At 40.5% G+C, this 27431-nt stretch overlaps 1 protein-coding gene and 1 long non-coding RNA gene across 3 annotated transcripts in view; one reads left to right on the top strand and one right to left on the bottom strand.

Moving 5' to 3' along the window:
* The first annotated feature begins 238 nt into the window (after positions 1-238).
* Positions 239-23259, top strand: LOC137195335 (uncharacterized). Its single transcript, XR_010931109.1, has 2 exons — positions 239-1036; positions 22504-23259. It is a non-coding gene; the product is annotated as an uncharacterized lncRNA (long non-coding RNA).
* Positions 17994-27431, bottom strand: part of arb2a (ARB2 cotranscriptional regulator A) — a 151770-nt gene continuing 142332 nt past the window's right edge. For both annotated transcript variants that reach the window (XM_067607575.1, XM_067607561.1), the window contains one exon: positions 17994-20534. In XM_067607575.1, the coding sequence (XP_067463676.1) occupies positions 20374-20534 (161 nt within the window). In that variant the 3' untranslated portion in view covers positions 17994-20373. The remainder of the gene's footprint in view (positions 20535-27431) is intronic.

Genomic DNA, 27431 nt, shown 5'->3' with positions numbered 1-27431 from the left:
AGCGAAAACCTCCCAGTAAAGGAGAGAAAAAAGGGGGAGTGATGTTGTAAAAGCTGTGCAGAAGTGACAGCGCTAAGCACACCGGCTTTACTTGGGAGAGATACAACTGTGTGTGACTTGACAAAATAGAAGTGGGAGACGTTTAAAATTGTAACCTTACCTGCCATTATTTAGATGTTTGAGGGAAGGAAAAAAAAAAATCTGCAGCCTGTATGCTTCATTATCAGAAGGTAAATGATATACACTTTATTTCCAATTCAGCTTAGGTGAATATTTTCCACTTAGTTTTAGACGTTTGGTTCCATTTAATATCACAATTGCAGAAAATGTTTTACGGTTGAAGCGTTTATCTCTATTTAAGCTGTTACTTACATCTTCATCGCAACCTGTAGAATAAAATAAACACAGACTTAATAACGCTGACGGAGCAAAATGGTAATTTCAAAAAATCCTTAAGATGTTAAATTGAAGCTTATTTACATACGGATATATAAATAGTTTACTATTTAAATAATTTAGAAACTAAAATATGTGTTTGAATGAATAAATTAAGAGTTGATATAATTGAATGAGTGATACAGGGACTACCAGTGACTTTATTTGGACAAGCTCCTTTTTTCAGATGACTATATCTTAATATGCGTTCAAGTCTTGCCCAACAATGACAGCTGTTCATCTGATAGTAACTTCTTTCCAAGTTTTCTCCCCTCCCACCCCGGGGCCCCCGGTCTCTGTCTTGCTTTGTTGTTTTAAAATATGCATGTCTCTCCGGAATGCCAGTCACGGGTCCAAACTTTGTGTGTCCCAACCTCCCACATGATGAAATGATCCTTTTAAAGCGGGCTCAATATGTCTCAATCTGCACTCCTCTTCTCTCTCTAAAGCTTCTGGGTACGGGACACAGCCCAGAAATATATTAATTAAAGCGCACTACAGACTTTTTAGCATTGGGAAAGAAGTGGTCGGATCAAGTCAAGCTCTGTCAACGACGGATGGATGAAGATTCACGGCAGGAAAAAGAAAAGGAAAAAAAAAAGTAAGACTCATTTTGACGCTGTCTCTCTCCCTCTGTCTCTCTTTCTCCTCCTCTCTCTCTCTTCTATGTGTGTGTGCGTGTGTGTGTGTGTGTGTGTCCCTTTTGCATAGTGTTCTTGTGTGTTCCTTGGACTGAAACGGATAAAGCCAGGGGGAGTGAGTGAGAAAGAGAGAGAGAGAGAGAGAGAGAGAGAAGTGTGAGAGAAAGGGGAGGGGGGATATATACGTAAAAAGTGAAAGAGGGTGAACGTGTATATGTGTCTGTGTGAGTGTGTGTGTGTGTGTGTGTGTTCTTGTCATCACCAAGAAATTAATCAGCACGTGACATTAAACTCTAAACTACAAGTTTTTCTCTCACCCGTGTGCAATGAATGTACGTACAGTTTGAGGACACATGTTTGCGTGAATGGAGGTGATCGCATGAGTGCGTGCGCGCGTGTGTACACATGTATAAATGCTGTGTGGAATAAATGGCACTACCTAAAAAGAGACCCGGATGGTCGGAAAGGAAACGCTTGGTTTTCAAGGGGGAAAGCGTAAATCGGATGTAACACAGCGTTTGCAGCTCAAGAGGAACTCCTAATTCTCTCTGTCAAGTTTCAGAGGATGTGTGTGTGTGTGTGGTTTCTCAGCGGCAAAGTGATGCCGTTGTAAAACACAGATCGACTTAATAATAACTATGATGCATCTAATAATTAGCTGTTAAGGGAAATTTAAGGGAAAGTTAGAGTTGAAGCCAGTTAACCTGTTGCTTTTGATCCAAACATAACAGCAACCTCAATACTGTGATAACATCCCATGAGCCCTGCAGCATTTTATCCCATAATAATCCACCCCTTCAAAAATGTAAACAGACCAACACTGGGAGTCATTGGGAAGATCTGCACAAACAAATTGAATTTAATTATTGTGTTCATTTATTAAATTCAAATACGTTTTAATAGACATCCCAACAGTCTGATTATGTCAACATATGGGAGGCCATGCAGCAAGGCCTGGGCTTACATACCTGATAACGCCTGGGCTTTTCAGCAATATTTACGGCTTCTCTTTCTAATACACTCCAGATGGTGTGTGACTGTGCCACCGCAGTCAGCGAGCCCCTCAGTTTTTACTCAGCAGCATTTTGTTACAATTACATCAATGCTGAGACAGAATTTATTGGTGACCCATTTTCTCTGCATTATATGTAAAAGAAAATGATAATAATAAAAAAAAAGAAAGGAAAAAGAAGAAAGTTTGGGCTTTTGCTTTATTTACATGTGAAGATTTTTTTTTTTTACTGCTCTGAAGTTTACTTTTCAGCAAAAAAAAAAAAAAAAAAAAAATCTTTAAAAAATCTCATTAAAGTATAGAGCTCAACTAGTTCCCACTTCATGGTTTGATGGATTAATATGTTATGAAGACAAAACACACAGGCCGCATTCATGCCTGACCAATCTTTGTTGTAGCCAGTGCGTTTTTTTTCCAGCCAGTCACTCAGGCAGAATAATGCTTGTGAAGATATAATCTACTGAGCCTATACCCTCTGTGTTCCTTTGCTATATTATCCACTGACAATAAATTGGCAAGTTTTTTTTAAGCAGGTATCCCACCTCTTCACTAAACACATGGGAGTTCCATTTGTTGTAGGATTTGGTTAATAAACTAATTCCGTTTATATTTTATCACTATCAGCTTTATCATGACATGATAAAAGCCTGTGTCTGCTGTAGTATAATTCTGTTTTTTTCACATGTGCACATACTCTTAAAATTATTATCTTATATGACAAAATAGTCATCTGTCTATCTACCATGTTAGTGTTGTTTTGTAGGTTGTTTCACTAGTCAAAGTTGCAGTTCATATTGTTGCTATCTGTGTTTACCTGGATTGTTCAGAGACGCTGCTGTAGGTCTATTATGTTTGACTGAAACGATGCATTGAAGGGTATTTTTCATCTGTGCCACAGGGAACCTCTCTTGACAGTGGTAAGGTTTCCCATTGACTCCCTGTAGTCACCATGGTTGGTGCTCTCTCTCTCTCTCTCTCACTCTCTCTTACTCTCTCTCTCTCTCCCTCTCTCTCTCCCTCCCTCAGCCACCTCAGAGGACATGCGGCATGTTGATAAATACATGTCTTTTTTCCATCTTACTCAGCACCATCCATCAAATGTTTATGTCCATGTTACACTACTGTGCTTAAGGGAGGTAGAGGATGCCAGTAGTCGTGCAGAAACACCCTCTAAATCATCAACAGGGGATGTATTGCCCTCTCTACATACTAAATAATTACTTGATCATTCGCACTGTGTTCTGGTCATGTTGGTCACATGGTGAATTGTCTTAAATCAGGCTATGCCAGGGTTGTGTTGTTTGGAGATTTAGAAGTGGTCTTCTGCTGTTCTCTGTGGGTTAATAACCTCTTTACGCACTATAACCACTGTGTTTTGATCCCAGTAATACGTTGGATAGAGCATTTCTCTGGCTTGCCCACGGCTTGGACCACTCTACAGAAGACCAGTCGCCCTGTGGTTGCAAACTCTTTGTGGCCCCACATACCGCCGCTGTGATTATAGAAGTGCCTCCTCTCCCTTGTTAAAGGAGCAAAGCTCTAATCTAGCCTCTGTGTCGCCCCCAAAGCCAGCGTGCTATAGTGAAAATGTGCGTGCGTGTATGTGTGTGTGCGCGCGTGGGGGACGAGTGAGTGGGGGTCGGTCGGAGCGAGAGAAGAGGGGACGGGAAGGGTGGGAGAGAGGGAGAGCAAAAAGGAGGGGGGGTTATAACGGAGTGGCCCTTTCCTTCTTTTGAGTGACACGACCCCTCTCTTCTCTTCAAAGGCCATGCAGAAATAAACGCATCTCATTTGAATGGCGATTTTTCTTGGTGGTATTTCACAGCCAAGATTTCTGAAATAGGAATGTGTATTTTTTTTTTTCTGCAATATTGAATTCGGGGATGGTTCTGGTGGCGGGGTATTCAACATTCCCATCTCTCCACATGCAGCATTCTGCAGCCAGTGTGGTATTTTGTCCATGACTACACCACCAACACCACCCCCTCCGCTCCTGCACCCCCCACCCCGTCCAAATTCATTTGCATCCGCTGATGATATCAGTAAAGAATTACTGGCACCGTATGAGGCAGGGTGGGGGAAGAAGGCTTATTTGGATAAAACTGGACTGCAGAGTGGACACGGCCCTAAAGGTCAGTCGCCCATTCATGTCAAGGTGGCAGGGGGTGTGTGTGTTGGGGGGGTCGGCATGGGATTGCCAAAGAGGCTTATTTGAAAGCGGGCGTATATTTGAGGCAAGGGAATGAAAAGGAGTGGACCACAAAGCTCGTCATACTTCAAATACGCCCCGTCACATCTTCACTCTCTCCATTCCATGCACGCAGCGGGTATATAAGGAAGGTAGGGTCTCACTACTATGGCATGGCCTGCAGAACGAGCAGCAGAAAATACAGCATGTGGACCAGAAAGTGGATCATAAAGGTTTCGGTGTACTAAAGAAGGGGGTTCCAAGGTTCTCCTTTAGTGGTTCCCTCTGATTTGCGCAAATAAAATACTGCAAATAATGGGGCCAGAAAGTTCCTTTAATGCTGCTGATGTGGAGCATTTCATGTAATCTCGCGGGGATGTTTTCAGCACCATAATGCTGAAGAGATAGAAAACCTTTCTGAAAGGATTCTTTATAGCACCAAAATGGGGCTTTGCTATGGAGCAACCCTGTAATTTTCTGATTACTAGCCTATATACTACAATTTTGGTAATAGTGCAGAATGTCAAGGATTTACTTCTAAGGAAAAAAATATAAAAGAAAAAGAAAAAACGGGAAAAAGTATGAATATAATGGTATGTAGCTGTATATTGTAACAGAAGGACGCACTGAACGCATGCAATGTTCTTAGAAAAGTAAAAAATGCAAGCAGTGTGCCACACGAATATTTCATATTTAAAATATATATTTTATTAGGATGATCTTATTTTATATATTTTTTTCATTGCATTTTTGTAATGTAATAAATGACTAGTGATCAGATTACATTCAGTACAGTCTCCTTACCACAGAATAGCAGATCGTGTAAACAGTATCACATAATGGGTGAACACGTAAGAAAACTGCAAATGTATTTTTCCATTAATTAATAAATCAATTAACGCACTCTCCTGCAGTGCATATATACCCCAATTTACTTCGAGGGCACACACACACACTCACACTCACACACACACACACACACACACATACACACACACGCGCGCGCGCACACACACACACTTTATCACTTCATCATTATGTATATATAATAAAATTAGGTGAGGTACAGTGCAGTGGAAGCAGTCACAATTTCATTATAATTATTTCTAAAACTATATTAGTGGCCTAGTTATAAGTGTGCACATGCAGTCCAAACTTTATTTTCAGTGTGGAGGTTGGGGGAGTTTACTGGACGCCTCAACCGAGCGAAAACTGTCACAAATTGCTGGTTGTTTAGGAGCGAATGACAAGATAACGAATATGAAAAATGTTGCTCCTGACACCTCGGTTCATATATCATTGCAAAAGCCGACTAATCAGTCACATATTGTCTTCAGCATTATTACACTTCAATATAATGTCTAATTGATATGTCAAAATTGTATATTTGGGTTCATTACACTTCCTAAACGTAAAAAGTAAAATGTATTTTATGTATTTGCTAGTTCAGCTTAGAGAGGTGAACTTATTGAATTATCTACAACTATACAAGAGTTTCAGTTTACAGAACCTTTTGATGTATGAGATTAATGTACTATGAGTTTTTTTTCTAACCTGTTCAGTTATAATATGGACTAAGATGAATAACAACAACTATCTATCTCTATAAATACTCACCATCAAGCTTTTGCCACTGCTATCATTATTACTCAAACACTTCTTATACTGTATGAGACTATAACTGCTACTACTGCTACTGCACCATCATTACCAGCAATTATGTTATAGGGAAGACGACTTAGTTCTATCTTTGTATATGAAATAATGACTGCGGCGAAGGTGAGTAGAGAAGATTACTGCGAGTGAGGATGGAAGTGTTAGAGGCATATTACTCACCATTTTACACACATGATTCCACTTCTCTGTTTTTTTTTTTTTTTTTGATCAAAACCCACCTTTTAACACCTTTCAGCAGCGGCAGAGCATCAGACACATATACTATATTATATAATTGATTCTCAACTATGAACTCGACAGAAGATGTATTGTTTGCTTCTGCTACATATACATACACAACCCCAGTTAAAACGCTGTGATGCAGCTTATTTTATCAAGTGGGGGAGTCACCAGCCGCCCTTCCCCTCCCTCACCCACTGTGACATTAAAAGTTGTCCCATTTTCAGCTTGACCACTAATCACTTGCTTTGCCATCTTCACCCCCTCGGATGCTCATTACAGTTTGATCCGGTGGAAAAAAATAAAACGCAAGCAGACGTTAAACTAAAACTAATTGATCGATTTGAGCTGGATCATGTATTAATATTGCATAGCAGGCACGGAAGGGCTGGGATCGCGCCATGGCATGCATGATACACGAAGTTTCTGTGTTAGAGAGCGCTAAACCGCGGCGCTTTGTTGTGGCGTCCCTCTGCGCCCCTGTGTGCTGTGTGCGTAAAGGCAGCCTCTCTCTCAGACCCTCCATGCCTGTTATTGTTTCTACCTTTGTTTGCTAGATGGCGCTCTGCGTTATGGGACCCTCTGACACAAGAACCGCCTCATACCCTCTCTCTCCTCAGCTGCGCTCCCAGCCCACAGTCCACCGCACAGCACAGCGTTTCCAGTGCCATTTTTTAACCAGGAATTACAGCAGCTGCAAACGACTCTAATGCAGTCCCACCGTTGTGAATAGTGGGGGAGTTTTATAATTGCATTATCCTATGTCGACTGACATTTTTGTTTGTTTTGTTAAGCTGTGGTATCCCATCGATTAAAACCAGCGATCAGTAATGCATTTAATTTGAATGTAAACTGATAATAACGCAGACTATCACACAATATTTGAGCTTTAGATAATTAGTGGTTTGTTTTTACAGTGTAACGTTGCAGAGCATATACACTAATTCGAATTTGAATTATGAGGAAAGAAATAAAAGCGCTTCAATTATCCATTTTCAAATAAAGAATGTCATATTAATTTAAGTAAAGACAAGATAGAGAATTAAGTCTGTCTCCAAAATCTTTGGAGCACAAATAGTCAGCATTATTATGGCTTTGCAGAAAATAGATCAAAATGTCTTTTAAATAAAGAGTTAACTACAAGCACAGATAATGTCTCAGGGAAAGACTTCTTTATATTAGTAAGTAGTAGTAGTAAAACAAAGCGTGATATTGACGTTTGGAATTACACAATTAACGAAAATGTTTATAATTTTGCGTTTTTTTCTGATTATTTTTAGGAACCCAACGATCATTTGACACCCTTTATAATCTGTTTAAGATCGATTACAACCAAGAAAAAAGTGTAATGTATTGTTTGCTGAGTGGTCCACTCTGCTCTAAGATATACTGCTGCAGTTACACTTTCACTAAATAGCGGCTTGTCGGTGTTTGACGTTGATGAATGTGTTGGAAACTTGGAGAGCCTTTTACAGCTGTCTTAAAAACACGCCGTGGCCCCAGACCAGCCACAAACAGATCAGGTGCAGGAGGCTTAATACGGCAGTCAATGACAAAGAAGCACGCACTTAACACACATTTGAAAAAGAGCCTCCGATGCAATGAAAAGTAAACTCTGTCAAGGTTTTATTTTAGAATCGAGTTTACCGACCATTTTTTTTCGGTTGACTTGAATATTTGTCTCATAAATGGAAACAATATCAGATCTGATGTAAGTTATTTGAAGATGCGGTCGCCTGAAGAGACAAAAGTACAGAGATTATTATTTTTTTTAAAGAAGATTAAATTGTTTTTTAGTTTATATTTGCGGTTTTGATGCTTTACAATAAACTGGGAATAGTGTATTTCAACCATCTTTATATTTCCTAATAAAAACAGATCCAGAAAATACATTCCCTCTTATGTGGCTGAAGATGAACACAGTCCAGAACATAAAGTGGGCTGTGAATGGTGGTTTTTGGCTTTTTTCCCTCCCTCTGTGGCTTCATTTATCCCTCATATGAAGACATCTAAAACACAAACCTCCTGTATAGTCAAATGAATTATTATATGGGAATTAAAGCTTGTTTATATTTCGAGTATTGCAGCTCATTTCAGTAAATAGTCTATTTGTAGCAGACCCTAATGATTACAGGATATGCTTTTTATATTTAAGTGGGGGGCTCAGTGTCTTGATAATAACACACACACATACACACACACACACACACACACATGAACACACACCTCCCCCGTTGGATCCTGGGTGTTGTGGCACAGCAGGTTCGCTTGTACTGTATACGGGGCCTCTCCACCTGCAGCCCCCAGAAGACACAAACCCAGTCAGGCTTCACCTCATTCCCTCCAAATCCACGTCTTCTCCTCCTGCTATTTACATGAGTTGGCCTACACTTGGCTAACACATTATTAGCAAGCAAGGGAGAGGGGGGAAGCAGCAGTTCAATTATTTTTTGAACAATGGGCATGGGCCCGTCACACATTTTGAGTGTTTGAGTAAGGCTCTCCTGGTATTTGTTTTCCTCGACTTAACAAGCCATCATCTCACACATGCATATAGAATTGAAATAGCTCAGAGATCCCGCAGGCAAAGGGCGGGTTGCGGGTTCAATTAAGGTGGAATAATGCATGGGGACAAAGCGTATGAAGACCTCGATTGAAATTGATCAGAAAATGCATTCACCAAAAAAAAAAAAAAAAAAAAAAATACACAGTAGCCTCTTTGTTTTGACTTAATGTTGCCTCTTTGTATCCACACTGAGGCCTATGGCTGCCTCTGAAACTGCAAGCTACTTTGATTTTTTGGAAAATAATTCCAATGCCTGAATATAAAGCTAAGAATTTAATACCACCCAACCTATGTCTAGACTGATTCACTCCTTTTTTTGACATTCCTTTCTTTCCCTCCTTAATCGAATTTGCCACATTTAAGCTGGTGTGTGGATTTTGAAGCATAAGCAGCCATTTGGGCTATATCCCAGACAGAGAATACGAAGGTTTGTCATATTTTCTTAAGTAGAAAACAAGATATTTCACCGCCACTGTGGGATTTTAACGAATTAAAATATCTCACTGCTCGCCTGTGATAAAAAGGTATGGGATTGAGGCGCTCGCTTGTTAAGTAACTTGCTGTCAGTATAGTTAGCAGTGCTCTGATATGGACGGTGGCTGCAGAGCCTCATATCTTGGGGTTTTAATTAACAAGCTGTCTCAAAGCTGTAGAGCTCCATCAAACAGCCTCTCTCTCTCTCTCTCTCTCTCTCCCTCTCTCCCTCTCTCTCTTTCTCCACCAGTAAATCCTCCTCCCGTCAGTGCCTTGGGCTCTCTCTCAAACTTTAGACATTCTGGTTCCCAAATCAACTTGTTACCACAGTATGTGCACCAGCTGATAGGATGTAACTACTATGAGAAAATTTGCAAAATATAAATAGCTTGTTTTCCTCCTTTTGCTTAGCATCTATCATGCACATGTTTAATCACCAGACGTCCTCATACTGTATTCTGTTGGGCTCGTGTGATGGAGTCATAACTTGTACAGTCTGTTAAAGTCTGTTTCACAAATGTGAGATTATGCACCTTTAACCTGTAAACTTTGTTCTGAATTATCTTTTGACATACTTTACAAACTCTCATTCCATAAATTTATTACAAAAAAAGTTAATATTTAGGAGAGGTGTGACCCTCACTTTCACACCAAAGTCTCCTACATATCCGGTGAGGAATCGAGTTAACAGAATAGAGTTTAATATGACATCTTAGGTGTTATTAAACTGAGGGAGTCATACGAGGACGCACGGGTCCTTTAAGGATAAAAATATAGATTCAAGTCTTTGTGTGAGTGTAACTGAGTATTGTTTACATAGACAGTTGGCGCAACAGCCAATGTAAACCGCCAACAACCTCTTGATTTACCACAGCATTACAGAGTGTAAGCACTGGCTTCACAGAAGATTTGTCTTCGGTGAAAGCAGCAAAAATCTCTCCCTCTCTGTCTCTCTCTCCCTCTCTCTCTCTCTCTGTTTGTGTGTATGTGTGTGTGCCTCTCTCTCTCAGACTATAGTAAACTTGGTGCTGGGCTCCCACCGTGGCCCAGACGGGGGTAATTTGATAGCAAGGCAAGGTCAAGACAGTGCGCTGTCCATGGTGCTGCGACGGGCAGGCTGGATGTTATCATCAAATTAGACAGGACAAGTTTCAAATCGATGCCACCCCCGGATGTCTGGAGACCGCCAGCAGTCGGAGTTAAAGTCCTAACAAGTCCCCCCTGACAGGTCAACACCTCAACACAAACACACACCTCTGATGCAGCAGCCTACAGGTCAGCAGCGCTGTGCTGGCGAGATAAGCATCAATCGGCTCTAAGTGAAATGTATCTTTAGGTCCACTGTTATTCTGCGGGCCCTGCATGACACTCTGGCAGTTGAGGTTGGATTTTTATAAAAGTTGTTTTCTTCTCCTCTACTTGAAGTCCTCGTGCTCGCCGATTTATTTGACAGTCTTCATTTATCTGTGTATGTGAGGAATATCAGACAGACACACTCATCCCCCCCCCCCCCCCACGCACACACACATACACATCCTGGTTTATAATAAAAATCCACTGCCACACAGCTATGGAAGGTCGAAAGTTTAGTTAAAAGCATAACTTTTGGGTTAATAAATAGAACTGTTATTATAAATATTTATATGATATGTAGTGGTGAACTGAAAGGTTGCACGGTCACTAGCTGAGATATAAACAATGGGCTTTTCATCTCTACAAGATCAAAGAATATAATGTTTTATGCATCTTCTGATTCATAAAATGCAAAAGATGCTTTTTATTTGTCGTTTTCAAATTAAACAGGATGCCATTTTCAAATTATTTACTTTTGCACTCCAGTTGCTTGACCCGAGCTGCATTTAATTTGTAACAGATTATGCAGAATATAGAAATATATTTTAGTTTGAATTGAATACGTTTGTTTCTTAATGAGACTGAAACAACAGTTTCTGAAGAAAATAACACAATCTCGCTGTTCTAGCTGCAGTCTTTATAGTTTGCTGTGAGTTTTGCACATTCAGATATTAATAGATATATGTATATAAATGTAATCCAGCTGCATTTCTTTTTTATTTCTCATGAAAATCTGAGGAGTTTGATACTCAATGCAGCTCATTCAATACTAAATAATAACTTTAAAATTACTAAAAGGCCCGTGCAGACAATTTACAACCTATCTAATGACTTTAAACACAAGTGTAACTGAAAAGTTGCACTTCATCTATATACACATATGCATTATATGTATTATCCAAAGAATGAATGCCATTAGTTACAACCAATTTGTGAAAGATCAGGAGTGAATGAGTTGAGAGGGAGATCTCAGAGAGAAGTGAAGAGGGCACTGATTAGAGATGCTGCCAATCTGTCACCGCCTGACAGCTTTTGCTGCAGGGATAAACAGCAATAAAGTAGAGTTGGCCGCTGTGTTGTTAACTTCACACAGACTATCACACACACAGCTCGCCACCGGAGGAGCAGGTAAATTCACTCAACCCCTCACAGGGCCCCCCTCGCCTATCATCGCCTCTGTCTCCCTCCCTGCATGTCAAACTACCCCTTCCTCCCGTCCTTCCTCCGTCAAACTCCCTTTTCATCCTCCCTGCTGACTCAGGTAGCAAACACAATGAGGACCTTAGCGACAAGAAAGAAAGCCATTCAACCGGATGGAGAGATTGTGGACGAGGGAGAGAGAGAGAGAGAGAGAGGGAGAGAGAGAGAGAAACGTTATATTTGAATGGCTGATAAAGAAATGAAATAGATGGGAACAAAGTCTAAGCCGTCGGGATGGGAAGGAGGGGTTAGGCATCATAGAGCAGGCTGCAAGGTGACTGCAGGCCCTTTAATAACACAAGTATATTAACTGGCTTAACCACGGAGATTCAAAATGAACCCAACTTCACTTAAGGGGCCTTGCAAACCATGAAATGCACATCAAAACACACACCTGCCAATCCCACCACCTATATCCCTCCAGCCGCCCCCCCCCACACCACCCCCCCCACCCCCTCTCTCTCTCCACCCGAGCTGTCCGTCATGGTGTGGCCCGGCTAATTTGAGTTCATTGGATGGCAATAACTTCATTTAGAACTTCATCTCTTTTTGGGGTGGATGTAATGAGGATGCAGGGTGCTGCCAGTGAAAGGCCGCTCCCTCAGTAATAATAACTTGGATCTTATTCTTACCCCACGCACTGCCGTGTTTATCCTCGGAGGGCTGCGTCCACATGATGAAACTCATCTATAATGTGTGATTTAATATCGCGTTGCACTGTTTGTTTGGTTTTTTTTTTCTCTCTCTCTGAGATTTTAAACCCAAAAGTGTGAAGACGGAGGGCTGTAGTGTGGGTTGGTGCAGGAGTTACACAGCAACATGGTTGTTTAGATTTGAGTCTATATTGAACTTTTTTTTCTTTTTTTTTTTTTTGAAATGTTACTTTTTCTAAGAACGTGAAAAGCTGAAGCTGAAGTTGAGATAATGTCACTTCCAACGCAAAACTTCCTAAACGGATTTGAATCAGCTATATATTTTTGAATCAGCTGTACATTTCTTGATATTAAAGTAGATATCTTCTTAATTCTGTTTAAAAATGTTAAAATAAACAATATTTACTGATGAAATGAAAATTAAACTGTATGTATTCAACAATTTGACACTCAAATGTAAGAACTTTTCGCGTTTTTGAGAGAAAATATATATTAAGGGAATATATAGCTCATCACTCATTAAAAGGCTTTTTTTTTTTTTTTTTTTTTTGCTGTGTAATTCAAGGCCTTTTCTCCAACCGCCAACTAATCGATATCTCACCAATTCCAGTGCGATATTGATTCAGGGTTGACTGGACTTCAAGGATTTCTGGAAATAACTAATTATTTCGTTGCTTTAAGTGCAAGAAAATATTATTTCATACACAGTCGACCTCCTTCGATTCATGGTGGTCGCTAAAAATAATCTTATTTTTTTCTTATCGATGACAACTCACCTCTGGAGTTGTTGGAAGCACTAAAACAAAGCTTTTTTTTCTACAGAAACAACTGGACCATGAGCCTCATCCCGATGAAAATCCCTCTTCTCTTTTCTGACAAACTCTCAGTAAACTTAGAGATTAGAAATAAAATTCATTAAATAATTCACGCGTTTTCTAAAATTTCGTTGAAGATTATTTTATGTGTAGCTCTGTATATAACAACGTCATTTTTTCGATCGATATTTTATTATATAATTGTTAGTTTTAATGATGCCTATTCAAATGTAGTGATAACGCATTATCAATGAGGTTATTAAATAATTTATTCTATTTCTTTTACTTTTAAATTGAACTTTTGTTTGAATTAAGTTTTAATCGGTTAGCTGTAAAGAGTTGAAAAAAACATCAGTTTTATGTGGTACATTATTTTTTTAAAAAAAATAATGCACATTTTCTGGTTTAGATTTTATAATATAATTAATTATATTATAATGCAGTGTATTAAGTCATTATGAATATAAGTCGAAATATCAACATAAGCATATAAATTTTTTAAAAAACCTGTGTATTGTATTATTAATGATCAATCAATCGGTCCTCTGTTACAACTTTAACAATAACATTTGTATTTAAATCGATGAGAAAAAAATATTTTATATGGTCTTGTAGTCAACTGGTTGGAAAATAAGAAAATAATAAATAATCAGCACAGGTGACTGAGATCTGTGAGTAATAAATTTGCGCTCCCTTCACTTTTTTCTGTGCACGTTAAGAAGAAACTGAAACACTGCAGCAGCTACACATCATACAATCAACGAAATTGTTTTGGAAACGTGCACGCGAAGACACACACACACACACGTGTGTAAATAAAATTGGCATTTGTCAATATGATACTTGAAATTTGACAAATTACAGTGTGCTAAATAACACACGTTATAGGTCCTCAGATATCCAGTCGCATTTTACAGTCTGAGAAAGGCCCCGATCACAGGCCTGCAGAGCCCCTTCATCTTGACTGCCATTCATCAAGACAAAATGACCAATTTTCCGCAGTAAGTCGTCGGTGGCCTGTTAAACTAGGCCAATGAGCTGTGTTATACTTCCTTTCCGCCCTCCTTCATCACTGCTTGCCTAACATTGCTTCCCTGAAACCATCAGAGAGTATAGCCTCAAATCTTAAAAGTCAGAGCCCATTCTTCAAATGTATTGCATTTCAGAGGGTGTTTTTTTACTGCAGGAGTCTTTAGGCCAGCAGAGTATCAGAGGAGGTGTAATTGAGGGGGCGGTGAGGGGATAGAGTAGCGGTCCGCCTGAAAGCTGCTATTAAAGCCAAATGGACTGAACACCGTAAAACGGCTCTGCCAACAGCTGTCCCACAATCGGAGTATTATATGCCAGGATCCTCAAGCACGCACCGCACACACATTAGGCCACGCTGCTGATGTAGTGGCAACTTATAAGTGTTAAACAGCAAAACCGAGAAAAGAAAATACCAACGAGCAACCACTAGAATATTCCGGTAATGTTTTGATTATATTCCTACAGGGACTTCAGCGTAGTTGTGTTTCTTGTGTTTTGGTCTCTAAAGGCATTTTTCACTTCTGTACAAGCTCTTCCTGTAATAACCAAGGGAATTCCAATTTTGCTGGGATAGCCGATTTCCTTCGCATATTTTCACACATTATGGTTCTAATAGTTGTTTTTCATAGGAGCTCCAAGACAGGTGAGAGCAAAGGCAGAATAGCGGGTCATCCTATATGTGTGTTTGTGTGAGTGTGTGTGTCAGCTCAGGATTTAGACTAATTATACAAGTTTTTGTTGCACAAGTTCTTTTTTTTTTTGGATTGTTTGCTTAATAACTTTTAGGACTTACATAAGGATGTTTTTTGTGCATATTATGATATATAAGATGTATGATATCTCACCTTTTATAGATCAAGTGATGCAGAGTGAAATTATGCATTAAATAGATAGAAATTAAAGTATATATTTGCATGTTGAATACATTCAAAAATATGGGGGTCCCTATATTTCCCACTTTGGGGACCCCACTTGGTGCAACACCTGTGCCCCACACATACATCTTTCAGCAGTGCTGCACCTTCTTCTCCCTGTAGAATAAAGCTCAGTCACACTCTTTCCTAAATGTGATGTCTGTGGCCCCAAGTGTTGTCTCAGTCCGCGAGTCCTTATTAGAATAGAGAAGGAGAGAGGCGATTGAAGAGGAGTTGTTTCCACTGGATTAAATGGTTTCTCTGCAAGTCAATGAATATGTAATGATGTCTAACGAAACCGGTCACTGAGTCCTGCTCTGGTATACAGGCCCTATATTAAAGACCTCTTCTGCTCAGGAGAAAACACAGTATAGAGCCGGGGAGAGAAAAGATGGGCAGAATAGGGGAAGGGAAGAAGGGATACAAATCTTGAATGCACCTCCAAGCTTAAGCCAGACATTCTCCCCTCAGTCAATAGATGAAAAAGTATTTGCTAACGTACTGAGAGAGAGAGAGAGAGAGAGAGAGTGAGTGAGTGAGAGAGAGAGAGAGAGAGGGGTGGGGTGGGGTGGGTGGTGGGGTGCATCTCTTTTTAAGACAAGTGTGGGGGGTGAATTTACATTTTTTAAACTGCTTTGGAAATATTGTTTCTGATAAGCAGTCATGCCAATAAAGTAATTGAATTGAATTGATGGAGAGGGGGTGAGAGAGGGAGAAAGACAGTTCCTCTACCATGATTGTTAAAGATATTTTTCTTTTAGTATACCCGATAAAACATTGATTGTTGCAGTTAGTTGACCCGTAAAATTTAGGGGTTAGTTTTCTCTTCTGAGCTGAGCATATAATTATGCAAATAGTGATCTGACAGTGATCCGCTGGAGGAGTGCTGAAGGAGAGAGAAAGTGTTGTGTGTGTATGTGTGTGTGTGTGTGTGAGTGTGTGTGTGAGTGTGAGTGGGGGCTGTCAGAGGGGTGACATTCCAACTTTGCCTAATGCCTGGTTCCTTTTGGAAAGAGTTCATCTTTTGCAGGGATGGCGTGCATATCAGAGTGGGCCAGAGCAAGCAAGCGTAACAACAACTCTCTTAAAGTAAAAATTGAAATATCAGGCTGTGGCAGCGCAGGGGTTCCCCAACTTTTTCATGTCAAGGACCCCACCCAAACCCGGCCAGCCCCCCACAAAATCTGACATTACAGAAAGGACCCCCCTATTTGGCAGGATTTCATCCTAAAGCTCCGCAGCTGCTGTTATTTTCTGCTGTAGATATGATTCAGTGTGGAGCTGCCTGTAACTGTCTGTACCGTGAGTTGACGACAATAGCTGGGAGAGTGAAACCTATAATCAAATCAGTCATACCTATTATACATTGACACGCTGTGCTAACTTCTAGCGAGTAAAAAAGACAGGCGAGTTGGACAGTTTCTCGTACGGTTTTGGGGCTCCTCTCTTGGAGGATGCCCGCAACCTTCAGGAGCCACTGAGATAGTCACATCCCGCAGACATTAACTTTAAAAAGCAGCACTGAATCCTTACTGTCTTCAGCAGTAAGGAGACATATGACAGAGTGATTCATCTGAATACACAGGACACTTAGAAAATTACTTAAGGATAAATGGCACAGTTTCTATTTAGTTATGAAGTTTATTAAAGCCAAATTGTGGAAAAACTGGATTACTGATGCCTGATTGAAAAAGTTTTATTTGTATTGTGAGCTGGGTGTAAACTGAAGGATATACTTTATATACCGTATAATCTTAATCTGTCTAATTAATCTTACTCTAATTCCGCTGTGTATTAGTCGTCTGCCTTTGATCACTGACGGGAGGTCATACTTTTCGGTACCGCCCGTTCATTGCTCGGGACAGGAGGCAAGTTAGACTAATTAATCAGATAGATAGATAGATAGATAGATAGATAGATAGATAGATAGAATACACATCTTTCTCTCTCAGCAAATCGCTAAATTAAAATTGACTATTGATGCCCCTATGACGTTTTAAACTCATTTTTGTAAGAGAGAAAGTTGAGTAATTCACTTGTGTGTGTGTGTGTGTGTGTGAGAGAGAGTGTGTGAGTGTGAGAGAGAGTGTGTGTGATTGAATGCCCCTCTTTAATCAACGGCCTGACACGGTGTGAGGGGGACTCGCCTGGTTCCACTTGTTGTTCGGGGGTTAATGGAAAAGATTTCTAAAGATTTATTGAGGGGGCGTTTAATGACCTGATCGGTTTCACCGTGTGAAAACAAATGATGCTGTAAAACCTCGCCGGGATGGAGGGGGGCTCACTTTGCCAAAATTAATGACCAAAAAAAGGGGAATTACTGTTTATGGTTTGTTTTCCTTTTGACACACTTCTTGCATACACTCTCTTCCTGTAGCCTGACCTGTATAAAAATGCAACCTTTAAAACTTTTATCTACAGCTTCACTTTAAAAAGCAGCAGTGGATTAAGGTAAACATTTTAGCTTAAAAACTTGATAAAAGGCACTTAACTGACACCGGCCGATTGTGCTGCAGCACATGAAGGTTAGGTGGTCTTCGGTTATGTGAGATGATGACTCAGGTCATTTTTCACTTGCTGCTCGACTTTCTCGTCCTTCTGCACTCACTTTACACTTTCGGGGAACCTCTCTGTCTCTCTTTACTTTCGCTCCTGACTATTTTATTGTTCAACACATTTATAATGCGCGTTATTCTGCAGTGACATCCGTTAAAAAAAATCTAATGATTTTCAATAAAAACTCGAGGAGATAAAAAAAAAACCAAACAATATGCAATGAAAATCAATAATGACAGGAAAATATAGACAGGTAAAAACCAAGGTGCAAAAGTTCATTTTATTTGCTTTCGACAGGTTTTACAGGTTAATTACAAAAATGAATCAATTGTGTAAAATGAAGAGTCATAACTGCGTTGAAGAAACTTTAGAATAACTTTGAAAGAAAACCGTTTAAAGCCAGAATGGTTAAAAAGAAAAAGAGACAGACATCTGAGAGTTTAAGAAAAATATGTGACCTGGCAGGACACTCGCGGTTTCATAAAATCCAAACGCTTAAAACAAAATGTGTGTTTCTTAAACCAATACAACATATAAACCATCTGCAAAAAATAATGTCTTCAAGAGCAATTGGCAAAATTAGTCCCCTTTTATTTGCAGACTGTGCTTTGGATTTAGGCTGCTCTTACATCTTTAGTTCCATTCACATATGGCTTGCTGGATACTATTAAAAAACAGTGAGCAGAGTCTTGTTTATTCCTAAGGCAACAATATACAAATTATGGAGTGAAAAATGAACTGATTGTAGCTGAAAAGCAGGAAGATGAGCAATGGTATCTTGAAACGAAAATCATCAAATCAAATAATAAGCCAACTTCTTTGCTGAAACCTGGAGAGATCTGAATCAAATTAAAAGGAAATTAGGCCTGCAACCATCAGCCACAGTTGTCTCATTACAGCGGAAAGATAATCCACAAAAGCCTTAAACCATGCACACAGTGGGCAGGAGAGGCAGGATTTCACAGTATAAAAGTTAAACAATGGTAACTATTTGAAGTGAAAAAAAAAGAAAAGTACATATTTGAGAATGTGTCTAAGGTATCATAAGATTTAGTATCCGGTTTGAGGTTTTGCTAATGTCATGACACATTAGAAATGTATTCCATTAAGCTTTGAGTGGTTTATAAAACACACCGGCCTTATGGAAATTTTTTTTTTTTTATCATGTTTGTGTCACATAGTCAGATTATGTGCAGCTGAGCAGGGAGCTGACTTTGTCACTTCTAAGTACACAAGAAAAGTACTTTGGTGGACGGAAAAAAGGGGGGAAAATAGATATGTTACATTTCTCCAACATCTAAGGAAATATCATTCAGGCTTAGAATAATATTGAAATCTTGGATTTCCTGACATGTGTAAGGCGATATATTGAGGCTTTATGAGTGTTGTGAGCTGACTTCTGGCTCCTGTTAAAATGAGATATCCCTCAAACCCATTTTGATGCTTGACTTTAAGTGATTTTAAATATGCTCAGTGTCCTGAATTTTCCATATTCGGCACAGGTTGTGTTTGTTTTATTTGTTTCATCACATTCAATCATCTGGAGACATCAATTTCAAGGATACACATATATATATATATATATATATATATATATATATATATGAAATAAAGACATAAAGATGGACTCTCCATAATTTTGCAGATCAAACCCAGGGATACTCCAGAGTAAACATTTACAGCACTGAAGAGTATTGGCTTAATATTAAAAAATCAAATATTGTGAACGTGTGTATGAAACAATGCATTCAAATTTAGCTCAAAGTTGAGAAATTAGAAAAAGATCTCTCTTATTATAAGCACTGCAAACCCAGAGATATATGGCACATATTAGAACCATATTTCACACAAAGCTGAATGAGAAAAGTCAAGTTTAAAAGCAGACTGCATATGCAGTGGGGTTAGAGAATAGAGAAGTCATAAAAACAATACGCTTTGTTAAAACAAAACAAATGGTGAGCGGTTAAGAGCGTGTGTTCACTTGTTTAAAAAAAAATTGAGGTGAGTAAGGGCTAAAGAAAAAAAAAAAGGGCGCTGAGCAGGTTGAAATGATATCTAATGGTTAGCAGAAGATACCATACAGCATGAGCTGATTTCAGGGTAAGCGGCCCAGGCTTTAGGACCAGCGGGGAAGAGGGAGAGGAGGGAGAGACTGAGCAGTGCAGACTGGAGGGCAGGCGGGGCATTAGCTCAGTTCAGGCTGATGTCAGGACAATTAGAGGTGCACCACAGCGCATTGTGCACAGCGCCTGTCAGCCTTAATCTCTGCTGCCGTGGCCCATACCCGCAGCCAGGCCACAGCCCACGGGAAGCGCTAACACTCAGGCCCATATTGCTTTGACAGTTGCGTTCATCTAGAAGTAATGCAAAACGTTATTGTGATGTATACATGGTGACCCTGTACTCTTGTCTCTTGCAACAACAAGGCTATGTGTGCGCACAGCCAAGGAGGGCCGGAAGGGAGAAATGACACACAGGGAGAAGAGTGGGGCAGGAAAGATGGAGGTTACAGAGGGAGAGAGAGAGAGAGAAAAAAGAAAAAATAGCAGAAAGGAGCTGAAACCTTAGCCTCCCTTTCTGTTGCTCCCTCATCTGATCCCCCCTCCTACTCCTCTTATTCCAAGTCATTGTTCTTGGTCCTCTACAAATCTTGGTGTTTGTTTTTGAGGGAGCTGCTGCGTGTGGTGACAATGTTGGAGGTCTCCTCTGCCTCCTCATCCTCTTTTGCCTCCAAGACCTCACTGAAGAACCTGAAGATGGAGTTGAAACTCATCCAGGAGGTCAACTCATGTCTCTCTGTACCTATATAGAAAAGATACACACACACACAAACATAAGCATGAGCAGGGTTCACAAATTATTTGCAAATTGTCAGGCTGTAGGCAAAGACAGTGCATGGTAGATATTCCAACATAATTAAAAATGTAGCTCAGCATCCTATACACCCAGTGTGGCAACATAAAAGGTAAAAAATGAATGAAGGCCATTCGATAAGATGCTTGTGTACTAAAGCTCACCAATCCCACAATTCATCGCATCCCTCCATGCAAGCCTAAGGCCTTATGCATGAGAGCCATGACAGCCTATGACCTATTAGTCCAATGGGACAGCTTTAATATGTTATCCAAGCAGATACCTGATAAGCAACACCACTGCACGTCCTTCTTTCCATCTCAAGCCTTCCTACAAAACCATAGTTATGGACAATGGGTGCACTAAGCGAAACCAGTGGAGCGGTAGTCATTCATTCTAAAGGGCTGATTGAGGAAATGGAAGACAGAAGCTGAGGTAACTAGCGAGCATATCAGGTGGTCTGCTGGTGGCGGGGGGAGGCGGTAGTGCTGGGTTTCCCTCTGACCTCCTCCAGGTTAGTCTGTTCCCAAGTTGGGGTCACACCAGAGCCTGAAATCTGGTACATACGCCTCCAGCTTTTAGTTGGATAGCTTGCAAACTTAGAGTCTGTTTTCTACTACTCCAGCTAGACCTGCCACAGAACACCTTGGCTTGGCATCGGAGCATCAATGATCAGGACAGCTCGTGGCTGCAGCTGCTGCCCGACTTGTCTGTACTCCTGCTCGCTAACCATTCAGTGAGAGTGCTAAGAGATAATGGCTTCTTTCTGCCCCTGCTGGCTAGCAGCTCAGCTGCTTAGCAACACAACTGTAACTGGACTTGAGAAGCCATATTGAGGTGCCCTCTTGCGCAGAGGGAGAATAGGTTTCCTGCAAGATGATATTAAGAGTTTCATCCTTTGACAGATAGATGTGAAAGAAATTTACATGTGTTTACAGACAGAGGGATGAGCGAATACAAGCCTGGCAGTAATGAGTTTTCTTTTTTGAGTCTTTATTTGCACACTTAAGACTGTTTTTTTTTTTTTTAAGATGGGACCTGCATTTGTTTGTGAAGATAAGAATATTAAAATGTGTCCCTACAATTTTCTTGGGAGGATTAAAAAAGGATAAGCTCAGTATCTGAAATCAGTTAGATTTGTGTAAAAACACAACCCTTCTAAGATAAGTCAAATCAGTAGTACATTAAAAATACCACTTTACCCCTGGTCCTGTCTTTAGTGCCTTTCTCTTTCCTCCCTTGCTTCCTCCCTCTCCTCTGTGTACAAGGAATTGGCTATAAAAAGATAGACTGGAAGGCCACAGGGATACAATTAGGAAGCACCTTAAAGGCTCTCTCACCATAGACAGGCCTCTGATGACCACTGCACTGACCCCATGTTTATTAGATTGACCCCTGGCTGGACGCATTAATGGAGATGGTGTTCATGTGTGTGTGTGTGTGTTTGTGTGTATGATTGTAAGACTGGGGGTAAGCGCAGGGTCCTGGGCTGAGTGTAAATTTGGGTTACGTTGCTGGTGGTGTGTTTTGTTTTGTTTGTGTGTGTGTGTATGTCATATTTGTGTGTAAGAGTATGTAAGGGGGTTCTCGATCACTCTGAGATAAGGGACTGCGCTTCACGCTATATAGCAGACTGCAGTCAGTACCTTGGGTCAAATTTACTGGCCTGGCAATCATGGGAGTCAATAACCCGGCACTCACAGTGACTCTGCTACCTGTGTAGGGCTCAACATAACACCTATCTCTGGAAAACAAAGACACAGCCCTCTCACACCTCTAATCTATCATTTATATCCAATTTAAGGCACTGTGATCCTTTTCCACCTCCTCCTCCTCCATTTTCCCTGTCTCATCGGTCTCTCGCTCACTAGTGTTTTTACTTGTGTTTTGTCCTTTTTTTTTTCTCTCTCTCCTGCAGAAGCGATCAATGCCGCAGTGCTCCCTCGTTCACCCTGAACTGGCGGTGAACTCCTCCGGAACGCCGCCAGCCTCTCCACCCTATCCCATCGCACTTTGGGGTCACCAGGGGGGCGTCTCTGTGCCAATATGCAGATGAGCCTGTGCCCCTCCAATGACTCTGGTGTTAAGCTCCACCCCTCTATATGGTGGAGACTTTGAGTTGAAGTGAACCCCCCCCCCACCCCCCCAACAACACTCGCACACATAGAGGCATAAACCCACCCTCACACGTGCTTAAATAAGCCTTTAACAGCTTACGTCCACTCTTCCTTTAATAGCCAAGTGTGTCAAACCTAATGGATGTTGTCAAAGCTGAGTTGTGACCACTGATTTAGAGGAGGAACCCCAATGACCAGGCTTCACTAGCCACTAAAGACTTAGAGGGACAGAGAGAGAGAATTACCTCAGCTATGCCACAAATCAAAGTAATATCTTTAAAAGATGAGGGGATCGATGTGGTGTCATCTGGCTATATGTGTGTAAAGTGAACCCATAAACAGCCAGTGAACACTACTTTATCCTCAATTTTAGCCACTGAATGAAAAAGTTTTTCAACTAATAAGCATATTTTTTTTATATGAGCAAATGATTTCATGTATTGTATTGTACAAGATATAGTAGATGAAGACACTCTTCCTTTTTTATCGATTTAATTGTAATTTGTGTCTTGTATTTAATTGATAAAACTTTGAAAATAAAGTACCTTGTGTATTTACTTGTGCTTTTTGTATTTTATTACTATGAATCAATTAAGTTGCTTTTGCTAATTTTAACATGATCATTGTAATTGCATTAATCTGAGGAAGTTTATTAGAAATGCAATAATGTCCTCATTTATTGTAAATGCAATAATGATTATGTTACTGTGAGCTCCATAACACTGGGTATTGTCATGGGAAATACAGAGAAAAATTGTCTTTACTTTCACGTGTTTATAATTAGTATTGGGCGACGGCAAGCTTAACCGAGTCTATTACTGCAAGTAGAATGATGACGGCTGCAACCTTGAGGCGAGGCAACACACACTAACAGACACATGGCGTGCTGTGATGATGTTTCACTGTAATGCAGGTAAGAGCGCGTACAGAAACAAGGTCTGTGGTGAAAGCTCCTCTTTGGTGCTCTCTGCTCAGGTCGTGGCAGAGTTTCAGTTGGGCGCCTAACCTGTGCCCTGTGTTTGAACATTCCGTGTGTGTTGTCTGAGCCCGGTGAGGCTGCCTCATTATGTGACAGGCAGAGAGTATTTGATCCTGGATATTTAGCCTCCTCCTCTCTGTCACAGCCACTGGAGCCCTCTCAAGGTAATTGACTGACGGTTTGATCTCCCTCTGACTCTACACTGGTACAAGACGCTGATACACACACACACAAACACACAGATTTGTCACTTGCAAGCATCTATGCATGGATGGCAGACACTCACGCATACTTTTACTCACACATGTAGCGCATACCCGCTGTACGCTCCCCCAAACAATCCAACACGCACCCCCACTCACACACACACACATCCAAACACACGGTTGTTATCATTTGTGTGCAGTGAGGTAAGGGAACAGAAGAGAGTTTTGAGCTGTTAAAAAGGAAACAAGGAAACTCCTCCATAGCTATGGGCCATGCTTTCTTCCCTCCGCACCAAACACTGCATGCTGTTACAAATGGTAATCGGCTCTGATTGTCACAAATTTCAAAACAAATGCTAGGTGACTGAAAAGCCAAAGTGACGCCCCGAGTGATACTCCGACAGAAAGCCCGAATCAAAGCATGCCGACTATAATTAGGTTCCATCTGGGCTACATTATTTAAAGCCGCATCAGTTAATTGCTTGTGTACAAATGGCCTATTTTATTTGAATCAAACTCTTTTTTTGTGATTCGTAATTACACTGATGTGAAGGGGGCCATATCTCTTTACTTCATTTATAATATAAATACATATTCAAATTATTAAGAGGACTTTGAGGCAAGGGAAATGTAAAGTGATGATACTTTTCTTTGTGTAAATTGAATTTCTTTAAACAATTATGAGTGCTTAATCAAATATATTGACATTTGGGTTAAACATTTAATGAGCTTCAATTAAAAAAGAAGATGAACAATGATATAATCATGGAGTGAAAATTACAAAAACAGGGTACCTAACAGGACTAATACACATGATATTGCATGCAGAAGCAAACATTTTCTCATTTCCTCTTGTCAAAGTTTTCATCAAAAATCTAACACAAACAGTGTATTTTCTTATCGATTTCCTATCGACGGTAACCTAAGCTTTTGTTTTATCTCGATGTGAGGCACAGCAGCACGTTGTGGAGTGGGCCCTGGCTGGCTGTAACCTTAGCCGGGTGGCTGTTTGTGGAAACTATCTGTTGCATGGATCAGCAGTGGGGAATCGCTATCTGTATCCTGGTTGTCAGACGATCGGATTTCCGCCCCTGACGGTCTCTGATATTAGATGATCTTCCGTGGTGTGTGCGAGAGTATGTGCACAGTGTGTGTGCAGATAATGAGTGTGCGTGTGTGCGCAGTCAGTTATGCATGTTGTCATCTTGCTTGCCGACATGAATAAAGGTCAAGAATGTCTTTTTGCCCCACGTGGCTGTCTGTCGAGGGGGGAAGGCCATGTTGCCACTGGAGATGAGGTCAAAGAGAACCCAGGCAGGTGACAGCCGGTCAGCCACACTGCCAGAGCAACTCTGTCCTCTGTAACAAAACATGGAGATGTTGTCCTCAGTCAAAAAGCTAATTAAATCTAAATTTATCCCTTCCCCACCATCACCACTCAATTTCCACTCAGGGTGAAGACACATCCACATCAAACCCACAGACACTGTAACACAGGTATAATCAGACTTTGTTTATGCTATGCTGCAGTATGTGTCTTATTTTCAATAAAATCAACACGGTACTAAGCTTTCACACATCTACAGGGCCAGGATAGACACGCATGCATCAAACAAGAAAAAAATGAAACAGAAAAACTACTCAAAACAGAGCTCATTTCATCAAACCACTAATACCACTGCTGTTTCTTGAATGCAATTCATTTTTAATGCTCGTCGGTAAGTGGGGTCTGCCCCCCCTTCTCGTACTGCATTTAATTACTTTGCTTATTATTGTGTGTTGTTGTTAGACAAAAACAAGGCAGAACTCATTACACATCCAGAGATGAGGAACCTGAATCACTAGCTACAGGGGCCGCTGAGGGGACTGTATTTACTTAGAATAAAATACAAACAGAAGAGAGATACAGGGAAACAAAATGGAGTGAAAGCCCAGAGAGGGGAGAATATCACAGTAACTTGTTGAAATTATCCAATCTAAGATACTTTACATTCCATATAATATTTCCAGGCAGAGTAAAACTTGTGACAACTAGCACTTCACACAAAAGACAGTGCAGCACTGTAGTCTACTTTCTACTTCTTTCTCCTTCAGTACCCTCCCTTCATCTATCCTTCCCCACTCGCCGCCTCCCTACCCAGACACTGAGACTGCACTGAGTGCTTTTTTATTTTAACGTGAATGAGTGGCCTTGGCCATCATAAAGGACCCTCACTTTTATAGACTCGGAGCAGAGTATTTACAAGATAACCCTGGTCCAAGGACAGCGAAAGCTGTTTGATACCAGTGTCAGACTCCCCTCTCCTCTTCAGTAAAAATCGAAAGCCCAAACATACCCTCGCCTATGACAGCACCTCTCAATGTCAGTTGTTTTACTTTGCTCTACTGAAATGGGATGAGACACTTTGGAGTAAGAGGAGAGGCAGTTGTGTGTGACATTTAACAAAGACATTGGTTGAACTTTTTCCTCAGTTTTTCCAATTTGTACTGTATATGTATATTAAGCACAAAAAACAAGTTGATAAGAATTTGTCTCAGTGTCATTGGGACACATAGCAGAACATCAGGACACTTATACCTCCTATATAACAGCCAGTATGCTGTACAATAAAATGAGAGACAATTTAAATCAATTGAAAGTAGAATATATTTGTTTTAATTAAACTGTACACATTTTATTTTCCTTCTATCCATAGAAAAGGACTCTGTTGTCCTGTTTAATCAGGAAGCCATTTTGATAAAAATTGAGATTACAATTTCAGACGTGGCTAAACCAAAAGGAAAGAAACCTGTTTTGAGTTGACAAAATTAAATAAAATATGTTATTTGGTTAAAAGGGAGAATGTGAGATGATAGTCTGAGCACACATAACTAACTAAACTATTTGACTACACCAGGAAACTCATATTGTGAGAATGTCTTTGTAATAGAAAAAAAAATCATGAAAGTTTGAAAAACAAAACATGGACACTTCAGTTACCAGATGCAACACATAACAAAAAAAATCTGCTATTCCTTTCCTTATAAACCATTCCCATTTTGCCTCTAGTGACAGATCTGTGCTCCATCATTACCGGGAACAAATGTTCACTCCTGCATGTCCAAGATTCACTGACAATTGTTGTCACACACATGCACATTGTCTATGTGTGTACCTGTTGATTCAGTGTATGTATGTGCCAGAGAAATACATAAAAAGAGAGATATTGAGTGATTGAGTATGCGTACACATGTATGTGTATGGAGGGGTCTTGTTGGGAGTGCCACCCAGACATTAGCACTGTAAACAGTGCAGGCCTCCTTCCCTGTCCAGGCCCTTTGTTCCTTCTGCACCACCATTGGTTGGGACTTAAATGGCAAACACTCGGGGGCTGCTAGCTCGCCTGACACGGTTTTGTTTTTGGCCTATTGAGGGGCAATGGAGAGCTTCTGTTTCTATGCCCAGGCACAATGTGTCTCAAAAGCAGCATGGCTGAAAAGAGAGGCCCATACAAAGATTGTCCATTAGTGGAGGCACTGCATGCATGCGTATACGTGCACCCAC

Source organism: Thunnus thynnus, chromosome 2 (assembly GCF_963924715.1).
Source record: "Thunnus thynnus chromosome 2, fThuThy2.1, whole genome shotgun sequence".
Taxonomy (NCBI): Eukaryota; Metazoa; Chordata; class Actinopteri; order Scombriformes; family Scombridae; genus Thunnus; species Thunnus thynnus.
This window is presented reverse-complemented; position numbering and strand designations above follow the sequence as displayed.